Source organism: Hemiscyllium ocellatum, chromosome 36 (genome assembly GCF_020745735.1).
Source record: "Hemiscyllium ocellatum isolate sHemOce1 chromosome 36, sHemOce1.pat.X.cur, whole genome shotgun sequence".
NCBI classification, from domain to species: domain Eukaryota; kingdom Metazoa; phylum Chordata; class Chondrichthyes; order Orectolobiformes; family Hemiscylliidae; genus Hemiscyllium; species Hemiscyllium ocellatum.
In genome coordinates, this window is record NC_083436.1 from 26,615,423 (window position 1) to 26,635,459 (window position 20,037).

General features: G+C 37.6%; 1 protein-coding gene across 1 annotated transcript in view; it reads right to left on the reverse strand.

Moving 5' to 3' along the window:
* Nucleotides 1–20,037, reverse strand: part of LOC132833323 (TBC1 domain family member 14-like) — an 81,007-nt gene that overhangs the window by 36,562 nt on the left and 24,408 nt on the right. The window contains exon 3 of the mRNA XM_060851493.1: nt 19,341–19,464. Within this exon, the coding sequence (XP_060707476.1) occupies nt 19,341–19,464 (124 nt within the window). The remainder of the gene's footprint in view (nt 1–19,340; nt 19,465–20,037) is intronic.

Sequence of the window (20,037 nt, forward strand, 5' to 3'; positions counted from 1 at the left end):
AGCAATTCATACTACACCAAAAGATTCCATGTGATAATGCTCAGTGCTTAACTGCTTATTAATAACATTTAAAAAAGGATGTAGCAAGGTGAACTCCAATACTAAAGCTGTTTCCAGTCTTACAAATTAGGAAAATTCCTATAACAGTACCAATGGTCTGAACATTGGGCAATTATGCATATGTATTTATTGAGAGCACAAAGCTGAAACCCAAAAGACAAAAGTGCAAATGGGCCAAATGCCTCCTACTGCACAGTAACAATTCTGAGAGATTATAAGGAGCAGAAACCCAAACTGAATTTTACTTTTCTTTAACTCAGGTGATAATGAAGACAATTGTGCTGCCATCATTGCCTGGTCAAGGATATTCAAGTGAACACAAGAATCTAGAATTTTCTACGTCTCATTACACGATGAGCTGCTAACTGAACTGTTTAGGCAGATAAACTGCCATTCTCCAGCCTTCTTGATACTTAAAGCAAAGAAACTCAAAATAGAAAATTCTTGTGTTGATCATATTTCCTTCAAAACCTTCAAATGTTCACATTTCACTAGTGCTATCCAAGTAGTTTTGAAGTAGTCAGTAGATACAGCCAACTTTTATTCTCCTGTTCCTAATCTTAATACCTTTCTGGCATGGTTAATCAAATTAGGCACACAGTCTTTTCATTTCTAAAATTGTTCCCAAGACACCAACTGAGTCATTAAAGCAAAACCTAACAATCACAGCCAATCTGTTTTTAGAGCTGAAATTATCCTAGACAGTTTGCAAAATAAGAAATTAATCCAATGTCGTCTACTCAGCGTAACCAAAAATACTAGTCCAAATAAAATCTGTGCTAATTAAATAATAATGCACTTGGATCAGAATTAGCTAAATTAAATATCAAGATTTCAATGTAATTTTGGCATTTTGCTTTACTCAATTATTTTTCTCGTCACAAACATTAAGCCAAATGTACACTTTCTTAATAGATGCATTGCGTTCAATAGTTTTAAAGTCAAACAGTTTTAAGACAAAATGTACTTCCTTAATACACCATCTGCAAATGTAATTAAAATGTATTCAGTCCACTACCTGGCACAGTGCTCCATTATTTACAATGGCACCTAAGAGACAAATCTATTCATTCTGTAAATGTGGCTCTGAGCCTTATTTAAGGTGTATTAATTTCCATACATAACTGTCTCCTATTGTATTATTACCCTTTACACTCACGTCTATGCAAGACTGCATCCGGTTAGTAAACAGTGTATGTTAGCAGTACCAGTAGATTGATCAGATTTCCCTTTTAATTAGACTTCAAACTTTTCACATACTGAAGCATGGAAATACAAACAAATTATTAAACTATGGTCATTATACAGATTTGATATATATCTAGCACACAAACCAACTAATTTTATAGCTTGTCCCTTTGCAGCTGTTCGAAGAAAAAGGCAAATTTAATTTGAAAATACAGTACTAAATAAGTATTGAACAAGTGAACACATACTTCAAATCATTCAGCACCAAATTCACCTTAAAGAAAATACATCATGTACTCAGCTAATAAATTCAAACATTAAAACTTATGAAATTTGATGAAGTAATTATCCAGCTCATGAATTTTTGTCTCACATTCTAGCAGTGCCACTCTATCAGTATCACAAAGACTCCCGCCCCAAAGCAGACAGGAAGAGGAGATCTTTATAAAATGAAGCTGAAAGCACAGCGCCAACTACAGAATGATTCATCAGCATTGTTCCGATATGTGCACAACAGATCTGGAAGAAAACTAGTGTCAAAAAGAAGTTATTGCTAATCAATTTAACTACAGACTGTAACTAAAGACGGTCTTTGGTTTTAAAAATAAAAGGCACGCTAATATCACAGCTTTAAAGGTGTGTACTTACCATGAAAGCTGGCCTCAAAACAATCCAGGGGAAAGCAACAATGAAAACCCTTCATTATGTGCCTTCAAGCTCTAACTTCTTTTTTTGCAAAGGACTCAACAGCATATCAGGCTAGTTAACTCATCTGTTGTGACCTTCTCTCCCCAAGTTCATCTAACTGCAAACAAAATCACTGAGGTCTGCAGTTAACCATCGTCAGTGAGGAAAAAGGCTGCAGCCATATTAATCATCTGCAGAGAGGAAGCATCCAATCAGTTCTCTCAGATTTCTACTCTAATGCCTTCGTCTTTTATCAGTGATGTGATTCAGAAAGCATTCAGGTCTCCAATGCTTAACGGCATTTACTGATGTACCATTGCAGCATATCAGAAGATTAAACTAAAATGCTGACTGCAGAGGCATTACAGCCGATTTCAGATAGAAAATACTTAATCAACTTAAATGTCTCCTGGAAAAACTACAGCAACCTTATAATGTAGTTAACTAAATCAAAAAAAAGTCCCAAACTTGCTCATTAAATTTCGATCAAGTACCTATACACGTGTAGTTTCTAATCAAATTTATGCCTTTAACCGAGAACATTGAATTGTACAAGGTACTTTAAGATAAATCACAAAAAGCTGGAAAGCTCTCTACATGCTAACATTGGCTCAGATGGCAGTCATTGAAGCTGCATAGACTGGAGTTACTTGCAAGGACCCTGCAGAATATCAGATGTCATGTACTCTGTGGGAACGACCCAAGAAACTGAAGACTCTGATAGGTCATATCCCTGGATCTGGACCCTTCTCATAAAAACCCTTCATGTCAGAGAATTTAAAGGGCCTTGCTTCCATTAGGTAAATAGTTACCCAGGAAAGGTTAGACAATTAAAAACTTAATTAATCTCCCAGCTAGCCATTAAGCTGAACCACCCATCTGCCAACCCAAATCCACCAGAAGCTGCACTTTGTTTCATCCCATATACCTGATAACAATCTTTACAACCCAGAATAATTCCAACAACACTTCGCCACTCGTACCCAACCGTGACTGAACCCCAAGAACTGACTCTCCCCAATCCACGTGAATCAAAAGGACATCCTCCACTCCACTGGCCCTAGCTACCCTCAGACCTCCATCACCCACCTGGCGTCCTTAAGCAACTGGCATATTAACACTGTACTTACTCATTTATAGTTTCACAACAGCTGTCAAAGTTAGTGAGTTTTGAGAAGATCCATAGCTCAGGTTGAGGTTCTGGATGTAGGTTTGCTCGCTGAGCTGGGAGGTTTGTTTTCAGACGTTTCTTCACCACACTAGGTAACATAAAGAGTGAGCCACTGGAGGAAGTACTGGTGGTATGGCCTGCTTTCTATTTCTGCGGGCTGGTGATGTCATTTCCTGTAATGATGTAATTTCCTGTTCTTTTTCTCAGGGGATGGTAAATGGGATCCAAGTCAATGTGTTTGTTGAGCGTGTTCCGGTTGAAGTGCCATGCTTTTAGGATTTCTCATGCATCTCTGTTTGGCTTCTCCTAGAATGGATGTGTTATCCCAGTCAAAGTGGTGTCCTTCATCATCTGTATATCAGGATACTAGTGAGAGTGAGTTACGTCTTTTTGTGGCTAGTTGATGTTCATGTATTCCAGTGGCTAGTTTTCTTCCTTGCAAAAACTGTAACAAACACTACAGTGGACAAACAGGCAGAAAACTAGCCACCAGGATACATGAACATCAACTAGCCATAAAAAAAAGACATGACCCACTCTCACTAGTCTCCTTACATACAGATGAGGTAGGACATCACTTCGACTGGGATAACACATCCATCCTAGGAGAAGCCAAACAGAGACACGCACGAGAAATCCTAAAATCATGGCACTTCAAAGGGAACACACTCAACAAACACATTGATTTGGATCCCATTTACCACCCCCTGAGAAAAAGAACAGGAAATTACATCACCACAGGAAATGACATCATCAGCCCGCAGAAACCTAAACACAAATAGAAAGCAGGCCATATCACCAGTGCTTCCTAAGTATGGTGAAGAAACATCTGAAAACAAACCTTCCAGCTCAGCGAGCAAACCTACAACCAGAGCTGTCAAAGTGTATGGCTGTCCTGGGTACACTATGCATTTCTGAAACTGGAATCACAATTTTCAGCTAGAAATGCTGAACTCAGCAGTAACATAAAATAGTAAGTGGTGCAGCCACTAACTGATTGCCAATCCTTAGAATACCTGGGCCAATGCAGATAAAGAAAGATAAACTGATAGCAATGTTACTAATCTGCTGGAGAAGAAATGTCATCTCATTTATCAGAGACAGGGAGAAAAAATAGTTAGTGGATGGGGAAAATGTATCATCTTGATTTATGCAGTATATAGATGACTATAATAATCTGAAACATTAAACTGAAATTATGAATAGATAAGACCAAAACTCCACCACTCAAGCCAACTACCAAGAAACCAGCTCAAGATGAAGCATCAGCAGACCATAAACCATGGACCAACTTTTGGGTAGCACACAAGAACAACAAATATTTAACTCATCACATGAGAGAAATAGTTACTGCTGAGCCCTGAACAGCAGCGTGGTCATAAACTTGAATGCACGTTTGATGTTCATGTTTGCATTTGCAATTATTTTGGATTCCTACTTGTACATTGAAATTATCCATAACAAAAAGTTTTCTCAATGTATCTCATATTCAAGTGGATGTTTGTGACTGAATCCTGGATTTCAAAAATTTTCAGTGGATTGGGAGGCATCGTCTCACTCACCAACTGTTGTAATGCATAAAAAAAAGTTACATTTGCCAGAACTATATCAATATTTTATCTCTATCCTAAAGTGCATTCAAACCAGCAGTTTCTTTAATTGATTATACAAATATCTGACCAAAAAAGGCAATGAAACTAAAATTGTATTTTCATTTGCAGTTTCATCTTTATAGAATACCATGGTTTCCTTTCAACAGAAAGGTGCCATGTGAAAGAGAAATGAAAGAAAAAAAAGTGTTCCTTCAAGAAAGATTTAGCCACTTAAGGTAATTTCATTATTAATTGCACAAAATAGATGAAATTCCTTGTTCAAAATTGATTGGGCACTTAGCAATTAGGTTCACAGGACATGGAATGAATTGAAAATTAATAAACAGATAGTAGACATTAATTTTTGGTTGATAGGCGGTAACTAGCTGGGTACTGAAACACTTCAGTTATTTATAATCTGTATCAATCACTCAAATGAGGGAACCAAGTGAATGTAGACAAAATTTGTCTACAATCAAAAATTAGATGAAAAGAAAGCAGCAAGGAGGATGCAAAGAGATATCGTCAGATTTGGGGAGTGGGCAAGAACATGACAGGTGGATTATATAATATGGAAGAAAGTGAATTAATTCACTTTCATTGGAAAAGATAGAAAATTAGATTTTTTTTAATGGAAATAGACTAAAAAATGTTGTTCAGGATTTCAGGGCACATTGCATATAAATCTCAAAAGTTAACAAGCAGACAGCAAGCAATTTCAAATACAAGTAGTATTTTAGCCTTCATTACAAAGGAATTGGGGCACATCAATGAAGATATTTACTACAAGTACAGTATATAGGACCACGTTGAGACCACATCAGAAATATTCTGTACAGTTCAGGTCTCCTTCCACAAGGAAGAGTCCACCAGTTTTCCTGGGTGTACAATAAAAGACCACAACACTATCTTCTGGGCTTGGAAGATTGCCTTGTCTGGAGAGATTGAGTAGGTTGAGCCTATTTTTCCTAAGCTTAAGATACTGTGAAGTAATGCATTTAAAGCACAGCTTTCTTTAGAAGCTCAGCACATTAAATAATAGAAGGTCTTTCAATGCCACAGAACTGGGTTCAGAGTCTCAAAATAGGGGCGAATGATCTAGGTCTGAAACAAAGAAATTTCTTCATTCAGAGGATTCTCTCTCTCTCGAATTTATCATTACAGAGGTACGAATGCTTCATCAAGACGAAAGGCACCCCAAAGACACAGAATAAATACAATTTTGGATATTCAGAGATCTGTGGATAAGGTGAAGAAAGGTGAAATTGACTTATAAAATCAACTGAGATCTTACTAAAATGGATTCAAAAGGCTAAACAGTCTGAACTTACTCCCATTCGAGTTCTTATGCAGAGTCAAAACGTGTGGTGATGGAAAAGCACAGGTCAGGTAGCAGAGAAGAGTTGACATATCAGGTAAAAGCCCTTCATCAGGAATGCTTATGCCTGAAATGTCGACTCTTCCTCTGATTTTTCCAGAGGAAGAGGACATATCTTGAGATTTTCTGGGCCAGTGAAAGTACAGCAGGAAAAACTAATTGTCCAGAATGCTAAAATATATCTGCCACAGATTTAGAAGTCTACTGTGTAAAATTACGATTGATAGCTTATGATCCACACCCGGTGATAGAGCTTCTTTGGGATTACGAGTCAAAATATAGTCCAGTTTGGCATGGTAATTTATTCCCGAGGGGAAGTTTCAGCCTTGTTCCTCATTCCAACAATTAACTTCTGAAAATGAATTTCAAAAATGAAAAACTATGAAAAAGTTCTGAATTTATTATAGATCTATTCCAGTGAAAAATATGATAATGAAACAGATGGTACACTGTGCTTGTTCTACACTTTGCACAGGGCATGTACTGGAAGAAATGCACATAATGTTAATCATGGTTCACAATGTAATACATATGAAAATAGATTTGAAGGAGTAGACCAATAGAGCCCATGAGCCTTGTTCACCACTCAATAAGATCACGGCTAATCTATTTGTGGCCTCAAACCCACCTCTTATTTTGAGCGTACTACTGAAACTTCAGGATAGGTTGAGCAAAATTCTAATAATACGCCATAATTGTATTCAGTATTTCAGTCATGACCCAATCAATAACTTTCAGTAATTTGCCATCTCCGCATTAAGCACCAAGTTAGCACTCTCATTTCTAACCTCTCCTTATCGAGGTTTGCCTTGGAATTTTAGATCACTCTCACAGAAGTCACAAATCTCAAGCTTTAAGAGTGTACTTACATTTTCAGCTACTTAAAATTACCCTGAACCTTAAGCAGATTTCTCTCCAAACTTTAGAATAGCTTACCACTCCCTGGGCTTAAAGAAGTGTTGCTTTTTAAGTCTATCTTCATCTGTGACTTTTCCACATTCTTTTTACATACTCTTAACTTTGCATACTGTGCCCAGCACAAAAGTAAAACAGAAAATGTGGCCTGACCACAGTAACGAGGGAAAGTAAGGATTGTATTAGATCCGTGAAGTGGGCAGACAAATTGGCCATGCAAAGAAAAAAAGCAGACACAAGAACAAGAACCAGAGGAAGAGAAAAGGATTAGTAAGGGAAAAACACTGAGTGTAAGCTTGCAAAAACAAACTAAATGATAAATACTTGTATAAGTATGTGAAGAGAAAATGGATGAGTGAAATTGAACACAGGTCTCTTTTAGTCAGAAATAAGGGAAAATGTAGTTGAAGAAAGAGATGGCAGACTTATTTGTTCAATTTTCACAAATGAGGACACAAATAACAACCCAAAAATGTTGGGTAAACCAGGAAGTACAGACTGGTTAGCCTGATATCGGTAGTGGGGAAAATACTAAAAGATTTAATAGCATATTACGTGGAAAATAGTGATACAGTTATCATGGATTTATGAAAGGGAAATTATGCTTGAACGAATCTGGAATTTTGATGATTCTAACGAAGCGAATTGAAGAAGGGGAGCCAGTGGATGCAGTCTATTTAGACTTTCAGAAAGCTTTTGATAACATCCCACAAAAGATATTAGCATGAAAAATTAAAGTGCATGGGGTTGGGGGTAGTGTACGGATATTGATAGAGAACAGGTCAGCAGACAGGAAACAGTTTTGGGACCATTGCTTTTTGTTATCTTTATAAATGATCTAGAGGAAGGACTTGAAAGCTGGGTGAGCAAGTTTGCGGATGACACAAAAGTCGGTGGAGTTGTGGATAGTGAGGAAGGAAGTGGTAGGTTACAGCGGGATATAGATAAGTTGCAGAGCTGGGCGGAAATGTGGCAAATGGAATTCAATGTAGCTAAGTGCGAAGTCGTTCACTTTGGTAGGAATAACAAGATGATGGATTACTGGGCTAATGGTAGGCTACTTGGTAGTGTGGATGAGCAGAGGGATCTTGGTGTCTATGTACACAGATCTCTGAAAGTTGCCACCCAGGTAAATAGTGCTGTGAGGAAGGCATATAGTGTACTGGGCTTTATTGGCAGAGGAATTGAGTTCCGGAGTCCTGAGGTCATGTTGCAGTTGTATAGGACTCTGGTGAGGCCTCATCTGGAGTATTGTGTGCAGTTTTGGTCGCCATACTATAGGAAGGATGTGGAAGCTTTAGAACGAGTGCAGAGGAGGTTTACCAGGATGTTGCCTGGAATGGTAGGAAAATCTTATGAGGAAAGGCTGAGGCACTTGGGGCTGTTCTCATTGGAGAAGAGAAGGTTTAGGGGAGATCTGATAGAAGTGTATAAGATGATTAGGGGTTTAGATAGGGTAGATACTAAGAACCTTTTACCGCTAATGGAGTCAGGTGTTACTAGGGGACATAGCTTTAAATTAAGGGGTGGTAGGTATAGGACAGATGTTAGGGGTAGATTCTTCACACAGCGGGTTGTGAGTTCATGGAATGCCCTGCCCGTATCAGTGGTGAACTCTCCTTCTTTATGGTCATTTAAGCGGGCATTGGATAGGCATTTGGAAGTTATTGGGCTAGTATAGGTTAGGTAGGATTCGGTCGGCGCAACATCGAGGGCCGAAGGGCCTGTACTGCGCTGTATCCTTCTATGTTCTATGTTCTAAGTATATATAAAGTGGGTCTTTTTCTGATGGCAGTTAATGTCTAGTGGGGTACCACAGGGATCATTGCTTGGATTTCACAGTCACAATTTATATTCATGATTTAAATGAGGGAACTAATTGTAATGCCTACAAGTTTGCAGATATCCTAAAGGTATGTGGGACGGTGAGGAAGATGTGGAGATACCTCAGTGATTTGGACAGTTTGAGTAAATGGCAAATGGATATCAGTTCAAGGATAATGCGAATAAATGAGAGATTGTCCACACTGATAGCAAAAACAGAAGTCACAAAATGGCAATAAATTGGGAGAGGGGAAGGTGCAACAAGACCTGGGTGCCCTTGTACACCAGTCTTTGAAATTATATATCCAGGTACAATGGGCAGTGAAGGACATATTATGTTGGCCTTCATATTGAGTGGATTCATATACAAGAGCAGGGATGTCTTGCTGTAATTATACAGGGTCTTCAGGAGACCATAACTGGTATGCTGTTTGCAGTTTCAGTCTCCTTATCGAAGGATGAATGTTCTGGAGGTGGTGCGACAACGATTTATCAGAATGATTCATGGAAACGTAGGACTGATGCACGATCAGTTAGAACCATATTCACTGGAGTTTAGAAGAATGGGCTTGAGGGAATGTTGGGGAGACAGGTATTGTAGAAGCCTATAAAATTCCAGCAGTAGCAAAGATGTTCCCAATGACCAGGGAATCCAGGCCCAGGGTCATAGTTTAAGGATATGGGGGAGGGGGTGGGGCAATTAGTACCATGATGAGGAGAAATTTCTTCACCAGAGTCATGAGCCTGTACACTGCTCTGCCTGAAAGTGGTTGATAACAATACATCAATTTCAAGGAATTAGATATAGTTACCAGAGGGTTGGAATATAAAAGCACTGTTGTGCTACTGAGACTTTATAAAGCTCTGGTTAGGCCCCATTTGGAGTACTGTGTCCAGTTTTGGTCCCCACACCTCAGGAAGGACATACTGGCACTGGAGCATGTCCAGCGGAGATTCACACGGATGATCCCTGGAATGGTAGGTCTAACATACGAGAAACGGCTGAGGATCCTGGGATTGTATTCATTGGAGTTTAGAAGATTAAGGGGAGATCTAATAGAAACTTACAAGATAATACATGGCTTGGAAAGGGTGGACGCTAGGAAATTGTTTCCGTTAGGCGAGGAGACTAGGACCCGTGGACACAGCCTTAGAATTAGAGGGGGTCAATTCAGAACAGAAATGCGGAGACATTTCTTCAGCCAGAGTGTGGTGGGCCTGTGGAATTCATTGCCGCAGACTGCAGTGGAGGCCGGGACGCTAAATGCCTTCAAGGCAGAGATTGATAAATTCTTGATGTCACAAGGAATTAAGGGTTATGGGGAGAATGCTGGTAAGTGGAGTTGAAATGCCCTTCAGCCATGATTGAATGGTAGAGTGGACTCGATGGGCCGAATGGCCTTACTTCCACTCCTATGTCTTATGGTCTTAATGAGATTGAAGGGTATGGGTAAAAAGCATGAACAGGATACTGAATAGGGTAATCAGCCATGATCTCACTGGCTCCATGTGCTGAATTGTGTGGCCTATTTTCTATATTTGTACAGGCTTGTTACCCCATACTTTCTGAGAAAGGGTTAACATGTCTGTTTTTGAACACTTGACTAAAAAGAAAGTATTTTCAGCCAACGAACGATTGCTGCACTTTCTAGGAAGCGCATTCTATATTTTTCAAGGATGGGAATTGGACAAAGAGAGAGAAGGGAGCCATCAAAATTATTTTGCCCCGCTTAGTACTTGGCATGATTTCTGCAGGAGTTAGAAGACACTACCAAACAATTCAAATGCCAGAATCAACATGCAGAGCACACAACTAAGCAACTCTCACTCATCTCATTACTTCAGACACAACCATCGAAAGATCTTGGACAAGAGGAAGAGAAACAGCAGCAAGGTCGAAGGTCAAAGAGACAATTGTGAATCATTTCAAATATTACATAAGCTCAATCAATCTACTGGAAATATTTTCAAATGTTCAGAAATGCTTTGAAATCTTTTTAAAACGTTCTGTAACAAACCAGCCCCACTGCAGGTAATGAAAAGACAAAGTTCACAGGCGTTCACCAATGGATTTCATTTGTACATTTTCAGAAATGGAAGCACATTTCTTCATTAAATAAAATTTTACAGGGACTAGCGTCACTTTTCACTTTACCTAGTCTTGTTTCTCAGATTGTTTGTGCTTCCCATTTCTGTGATGAGGATGGGAAACTGCATTTACCGAATTCGACTTCAGTAAAACACGAGGATCTTCTAACTGCTCTGCAAATTGCAAATCTGCATTATGCTGCATCATTTCACTGATTTCTCTTTTTAGCTGGAGATTATGGAAACCAAACAAAGGATAACTTTAACCTGCACTCTGCTACTTTTTGTATGCGAGGGTCAATTCCCGAACAAGTTCCCTATGTAGACACCATTAAAATTGGAGCCATTTAAACCCAATACAAAAAAATGTTAAAATTATGATAATGAATTTATAGGTGTTTGATCTACATGATTAGCTTCAAAGGCTGTCCAAATCGCTACAGAAGCAAAAAAAAACTCTGCTATGCCATATAACCCAGACACACCACCATTTACTGATTACTGGCAAACTTTCTGACCAAGGAATGACTAAGAATGCATTAAGGAAATGCAAAAGATATTTTAAAAGTATATTTCAGAACTATTGCATTTGTTGCATCCTTTAATGACAATTTAATTCTGTTTTTCACAATGCAATATTATTTTTGTTTACTAAGGCATACCAATGACAAGTAAACTTTAAAATTGATTAATGGCTCATGGTTTGAAAGCATATGCATTAGTTTTCTGGAATAATGTTGCCGGAGATAAAGGGACAAGAAATTAAAAGCAATATGCCGATTAACCACTCCTGGGAAAAAAGGAGCTGAAGCAATATAAACAAAGGGTTATAACAAATGGGCAATTAAAATTCCCTGCATAAAAATTTTAAGAGTTAATGGTGTAACAGAGTACATTTCACACAAACAATGAACATTGAATGTAACAAGAAACAGAGAAGCTGCTCCTGATGAGAAAGCAAGCTACAGACTTGATGATTTCAGAAGTGTCACAAATCATGTCACACCACATGATTAATCAATACAAAACCTTATAAGAATTAGTCTTCCAGACTCTTCAGCAGAACCTCAAAGAATCACGCTACACAAGGATTGAATCCCAGACAACCAGACACACATGCTATTGGTTGGAAGTGTAGCTAAAGTCCATCATTAATCAGGAAATAGCAAAGTTGAGTTGTGTGAGGCTTAACTTGCTACTGAAGGGGTTTTATTTGGTTGTTATGTGCAATAAACTTTATTTGTTTTAGGAATAGATTGTCTGTGAAATTTCTTAACAAGTGGCAAAATTAAAGGTAGCTTGGGGTAATTCACACACGACAACTGATGTCCTTGTGTTGGCCTTCAGGCCCTACATTGCTCTAAACAGTACCCACCAGACTTGTATTCAAAATATCAATCTTGAGCTTGATTAAGGAGACAGCTGCCCCATGTGTCAGCCAGGATTCAAGTGGATAGATGAAGATACAGGCAACAAGTGGTCCTAATTCCAGGGATGCCAACATCTTCTTTCAGATTTCATCGGAATTTTTGTAATCTTGAATTTGGCATTGAAACTTGGTTGTGAAGTCATGACAAACAAATCGACCTGAATGGGAGGTTAAGGAGTATTTGAAAGATAAATCTAAGTGGATGGAGTATTCTGAAGTTTGTGACATTGTGTCCCCTTGTGCACCAAACTGTTGCTAGTATCAATTAGCAAGTCCTTGGGAAAGCATGCAGCCAAAGAACACAGGCTGATGGAAATTTCATGTTCTTATGCGGAGATTTGGGATGTAAAAAATGCATTAAAAAGGAGAAATGCTGAGATCAGTGAATTGAAGTCAGAAAACTCGGAATTACAGTCAAAAAACAGAGCTAAAACAGAAATTTGAAGCTCTAGAGGTTTCCTGTCAGGAAAGGACAGTTTTTCCATCTGAAAAACACAATTAAATGCAAAAATTAAATGCATAGAAAGATGGACAATCAGGAAGAGATAATTTAACTCAAATTATCAAAAAGCCAGCTTGAGACAATTAACAGGAGGGCCGAAATGGCACCGAGGCAGATTCGGGAGTCAGACGTAATAACTCAAGAACTTGAAAGTAAACGTGAAGATCTCCAGCCAGCACTTAAAGTACTGCATTAAGTGCAGAATGCTGATCATTCCAGATGCCAACAAGAGACTTGAAGTCACAGCTTTCCAGCCAGCGAAGGTTTCTCTGTACTTTGGGACCCCTACATAAATCAGGGGAAAAAAGGGGCAATGGCAATTGGGGAATGTTTGAGGGTGAGGCCGCATGCTATTTGAAGCAGGCAGGGAACATTATAATCCCGATCTCAACCCCAGCACCCTCCGTCATACTTGGGTAAAGGTTCCTTGTACCCACATATACCAGTCTGGTACAAGCTCAAAATAAAGGATAAAGATTTAATGAAAATCTAGCAACATAAATGAAGATAGAGGCAATCAACCAGTATTAGGCTGGAAACCAGGTGTTTTGAACAGTGAAACAAACAAACAGCAGAGTTTGAGACTAGACTAGTTGAGGGCGTGGATAAATTCAAGAATCAATAACTCAAAGAGCTGAGACCTTTCTCCTGCTGTGTCAGAGTAGTGCAACTTATTCTTCTGAGATGCCTTAGATTTCAAGGAACTGGAACGGGAATTTAGCAAAAGCCAGACCCCAAAACCAATCGATTCCCCTATCCCTGCGACAAACACAAGAGAAAGAAAATTTTTAAAATGGTACAATTAATTTTGAACCTCAGTTCCTTTGTCTCGTGGAGTAAGAGCACTGGATAAAGTGCTTGTGGAGTAATAAATTGTTTGAAGTGTCCATATCGAGTATTTCACAGACAAGGAGTACAAGTTTTGGAAAACAAAATTCAGATTAAGGAACTGTGTAAACAAACTGTAAATAAAAGCAGAAATTACCCTCATCTTTTGTTTGAGTTTAGATAAACTATGAAACTGATTATTTGAATTGTAATGTTAACTTTCACAAGTCAAGTATAGATTAGCATCGATTAATGGAAGTAGACATAGTAACCATAAGCCTCTCCATGGGTACACAACACTAGCCTACCCCCTTGGTCAGAGACACAGAAGTCTATGAACTCAACCAGATCATTGGCAGGACCCATTAAGGTTTGTATAATAGTTAATATGATGCATGTGTTATTCTACAAATAACCAAACCACGATCAAATTTGTATTATTTGTAGAATATTTGTACAAATATTCTACAAATAACCAAATAAGGGACTGGCAGCATTCAGAAACATCTGCATGCACAATTTCGTGCACTCTGCATACATTATGCAAGTCAAGACTATTTTCCCCTAACGATGTTCACAGAACTTCAGATCACTCAGAATTACATCGTAAGAGGCTGAAACCCCTGTAGAGAGTCATATAGGAAACAAAAGGACCCACAGGTCAGATTGTCAAGTGAAGCTCAGGTAAAATATTGTGTGAAGATATCCAACGTTAATTGGTATCAGTAATGCTCAATCTCTCAGGTAATCAGTTTCCAATATGGCACCCAAAACATCTACCCAACAGTTATAATGAACTGGTCAAGGTGCTGTATAATCAAGATGGTTACAGAATTGAGAGAAAAAACAGGAAGCACCGAGGTTTAATAGGAGATGCTATAGGCATTTACGGTTCAGGTATTTCTACACTTGATAGCCTAGACATCAATGCTGTAGGTGATCAATTATTTTCTCAAGTTGAAGGTATACTAGATGCAATAAATAATGACACTAAACTAAGTAGTCAGGCAGGAACTAAGTAAAATCAAGCTGATTAACAAAACCGTTGACTAGTGATTTATGCAAGAGAGGGAGCAGAATAAATCATGGGTTAAGGATACCGGTTATGTTCGAAGATGAAAAAAATCGTTAAATGTTACAATAGTTCAAAATATTGCAGTGATCCAAACACTACATGAATAAGAGTTAAGGAGGTTCCAATTTATGCAATAGAAAAGGGAGGGAAGATTTAAGAGTCAGAGTTGTAGAGACTTAAAGCACAGGAACATACCCTTCGGTCCAACTCATCCATGCTGACCAGATATCCTAACCTAATCTAGTCCCATTTGCCAGCACTTAGCCCATATCCTTCCTATTCATATATCCATCCAGATGCCTTTTAAATGCTATAATTGTACCAGCCTCCACCACTCCCTCTGGCAGCTTATTCCAAACACGTACCACGATCTGTATGAAGTTGCCACTTAGGTCCCTTTTAATTTTTTTGGACTTGCAGGGACAACACTTAAGGAATGCAAATGATTGATAAAACTATTTTTCATCCTTACTCCATCTACACAACTGAACAAGCCACATGTGGTTTTGATTCCAGTAGTAATAAAACAGTGAACTGCACGCCTGAAATTTTACGCACCACTCAGGAAAACATAATCAGAGTTGGATATGCACCTGGAGGAGAATATTGTTTCACAAAGTCCCTGAAAGATCATAACCTGTCTTATCTCAACAATGATTCGACACATTGCATTGAAGCTCAAACGTTCATGCACGTAGGAACAATGGAATTGGTTACTATCCACAAAAAGAAATCTATGACTCTTCATCCGTCAGAGGAATGGCTATGTCTGATTAGCAAAATAGGAGATCCACTTTGCCTTGCAAAAGGAACATCTGGAAGAAATTAAAAAGGGATTTTGAGAAAGGCACACAGGTTTAAGGTCCAGCAAAATAGTCAGAATAAAGACATTACAAACATTAAATAGCACACTTCAAGGGAGAATATCTAAATTGAGGGGTTTTATATATACACGGCTGATTGGGGATTGCATTACTTCACACCTTGTTATTCTGATGTATTTGGATATATGTTACTTTTATTACTATTATATTTTGCTGTTGGTGTCAGCAACAAATGCAGCAGCTGAAAGTAGACCGTATGATTTCTTTATCTTCCAGTAATCAATTTGTTATGCATTTTTTGATAATGCAAAGCTAGGCATGACTAGGTAAAAATGTAGTTTGTCCCTATATTGTCATCTGGCACTCCTATGTCAATATGGTACATGGCCAAAATCTTTTAAACAGACAACTTGCTTACAAAGTCTATTAGCATGGCAGAATTTCATCGTTAACTTCGAAATCCACATTTAAATCAAGTCAATCCTGAAAGAGTATATGCATGGTTTACTTCATGCCATAAAATGACTGAATTGTTTATCAAAAGACATTTGAATGCAATAGAAACAGTTCAGTCCAAAGGCGGTAAGGGAGAGTGACGTCCATACAAATTAGTAAACGTAAAAACACAAAATTTTATCTTGCTTATCTTCTAGTAACATGATACAATAACAGAATGTAGACTAACAACCGTAGCTGATCAATCCACATTGGACTCAGACACAATGCCAGTTTGAAAAACAGCAAAAATTACCTACTCCTGCAAAAGCTTGCTCCTCCTCACGTTTGACATGTCTGAAACAGCAAAATGTTTCTGAAAGATTCTATTTAATTCGTATTTGAATAAAACATTACAATTGTTTCCAGTACCTTTCTGACAAGTCTATTCCATAGTTAAATTATTAATTATAATATTATTTCTGCAGATTAGCTTGAAATTCACCCACCCTTGAGGGCTTTATGTTAGACAAGATAAAATAGATTCTCACAAATTATATAACCAAATCCATTCAGAACTTAAAAAGGCCATTTATACCAACTCCCAAGTATTTCTATACCCATTGAGAATATGCCAGTTTACATAAATGCTCTTTATAATCCAAAATCTACCCTTCAGCATCCTGGTAACTATCTTCATCGGGTCAGATATTCTAAAGGAGTGGCAATTCCAATCCAGCCCTTCATTTTTATGAAACAAGGGAGCTCTGCAATACGTGAGAAGACACTTCTCAGGATTTCCTCAGAAATGCAGGGCCGTAGTTCCATATTGACAGTTCTTTCATGGTACAAAATGTCAGGTCCAGGAGCTGTTGACTGAACTGTGATGAACTTTAATATATTTTTAAAAATTCAGACATTGTGAATGACTTCTGACTTAAAATAGGTGTTGTGGTCAGGCAACATGAAACTTTTCACTATATTTTTCATGTATCAGTACATATGACAATAAATTTCTATTGTATTCTATAAAGCAGTCTTCTATTAACTGCAAAAATCCTGTGTGGCTTTGCATTGTCCCAGAATTTTTTTGTTAAGTTCAAATCTTCAGCTACAAAAGTTGGTCCCTTACCAAGAACCATTCTGATCTCATTGCATAATTGCAAATCAAGGTTTTCATCCATTCGGGATAGTTTTGTTAAGAAAATATCCTGACTGCAGTACAAAGTCATTGAATCGATTAAAATACAGTTTGCATCTGACCATTAGGTTTAATGTTGAAATGCGTTCCATTTTTCAGAACTGGTTAGAGTTGTTAGCAATGTATTCACTTTATTTTAAAAAGAAAGTTACATTTTACAAGAAAATTTTATTTTAAGTTTGCCATCAACTGCTTTATGATTTTCCCCTCCCTTGAAATGAAAGCTGTAACACAAAGCGAGAGAATGGAAATTTGCTGCCTATCCTTGCACTATTTGCTTTGTTTAAACATATATATGCATATTATTCACATTTCAAATATTGCTGTTTAATTTACCTCCGTACCACAGGGTGCAATCAGTTGCTTTCAATTATGTAAACAACATTCCGTAAAAATAAATGTTAGCAGGTCAGTGGTTGGTAACCTCAATTTCTGTTCGTATTTTGTAATAATTTACTTCATAATCCATCTCAAGAGTGTGAACATTTCATCATGAGGCACTAGCCAACAAACACCAAAGGCAATTCTCTCGGTCAATGTAAAATTTGCACTTGAAGGCTGATCCTTCCCCTCCCCAACTAAAACACTTTACTTGTGTTTAAAGTCCACTTTTTCTTGCAAGAGAGAAAACTACCAACTCTAAACAGGGACGCAAAATAAAAAATAAATCTTTATTTTTCCTCCTCTTCATTCCTTCACATTACTTCAGGCACACTGGACAAAATGTCGGAGCTCAAAACTGCTGTTGCCAATTTTAAAAATTCAAGTTTCTAAAACAAAAATATATTTGTTTATTTTTTTTAAAAAATTGCTCTACTCTTCAACTTAGCAACATGTGCTCCTTGCAGGAAGAGAAGACTTGAACTATTTTATGCCCAGTTCATAATTCTTACTTTCCAAGAAACAAACTCAAACTTTATTGTTTGAGTGAACATTACGAGGGGATAAATAAATCGCATTCCCAGAATTTTTTGTAATAATCATTCCATTTTTAAACCTATGCACATGGAAGAGACAATCATGACCAAAAAAAGGCCGTTTTATGTTTAAACCTATAAATACCAACAATTTTTTGTAATCTCTATGGTGAAAGTACCTATGAGAGCTTAAGTGTAGATTTAGCTCGGAAGAGCTCAAGCTATTTTTTCCCCCTTTTTCTTCTATACAGGAAGAGTAAATTACACATTTTCAGTGGAAACATATTGACATAACACTACAAAACTCACTTACATGAGCAGATTTGATTTTAATTCCTTTTAATCATGTACAGTTTACCAAAGGAGCTCTCAAGGTCTGGAAAGGGACTACAAAATAAATAATGGGCATGATGACTGAGGAAAAGTAAAGTAATCTCAGAGTAGGTAACACCTACGTCAAAATCTTCAAATCTTCAAATACTTAAGATAAGATTTCCAAATTTAATGCATACTTACAACCTCCTTTGGAATCTGAGCTCTCTTTCAGCAAGTTAGAGTCAGATTACAAAACAGACTCAAAAATCTACAATGCTTATACTGGTATGGTTTCCAGAAAAAAACTTAAAAAGTCACTGTTTCAGCAATTTTGATTTGCCCCATTACACAGTATTATTATAAGCAGATTACTGATTATTTTAAGGCGTACATACAACTATAGGAAATTGGGCATGAAAGTTAAAACTGTCAATGAATATAATTTTGAAACAGTAATTAGTCCAGGTAGAATTAAAATCTCATTAAGTTTGTTAAAACTTAAAATAACTATTTGGTCAATTTCACTACAAAACTGGCTTCACACTCCAAAAACAAACTTCTGTGGTAGCTAGTTACGCTCTTATCAGTCTCTTATTTAGGTTTGTTGACATTTACACTACTTAGTGTTACAGAAGGCAGGGAAACTTTGCTGTCATTTCATTAGAATTGAAGATTCCTCCCTCCAGAATGAAAAGTTATTCTTTCCACCGCACCATAACGTAGATTACTCTTTGCTCTTGTATTATAATTGGCGTATTATAATTAACACACGTAACCAAGATCAGTATATACTTTGTTGAGAACTATCTTTCTAAAAGATGATCTTTCTTACTGATGACTAATAGCATTTTGAAGTACAATAACTTTAAAAAAGGCAAGCGAGCTTAGTTTTGTGCATTATCACTATCTACCTGTTGAACTTTCTTGGACTCTTTAAGAGGGCTTTCCTTGGCAGGCATCCTCCCAAATAATTTCCAACCTTGAACATTCTGCTCTAATGGTATGGAATCTTTAAGCTTCTTTGTAAACAAACTCCTGTAAAATGGGAACAAACAGACATTAGTTAGAACTACCCGATTTGCAAATTGATGACTCGTACCTGAACAGTAACATAAAATAAACAAAAAATTATATTTTCATTACACTTAACTTCAACAGTATAAGATGCAATAAAAACATGAATGCAGTTGAAAACCAATTCAAAAGACAGTTTCCCTGCTTGGTCTATGGCACAAATGCTGCAAATACGTGTGAATAAGCTTAACAGAATTCCTACAGTGGAGATAGAGGCCATTCAGCCCACCGAGTCTGCACTAACCCTCCCATAACCCCTAACCCATATCTCTATAACCCTACATTTACCATGGCTAGTCCACAAAGCATACACATCCCTGAACATTATGGGGTAATTCACAATGGGCAATCCGCTTAATCTCCACATCTTTGGACTGCGAATGATGAAAATCTAAAAGCAATAATCAGAATGTGTCAGTCATACACAACAGGTTCATCAGTTGGTAAAGAGGAGACAAATTAAACCATGATGTGAAGAGAAGCAGAACACCAATTTGGAATATTCTAGGAGAAGAAACTTCAATTGCTGAAATT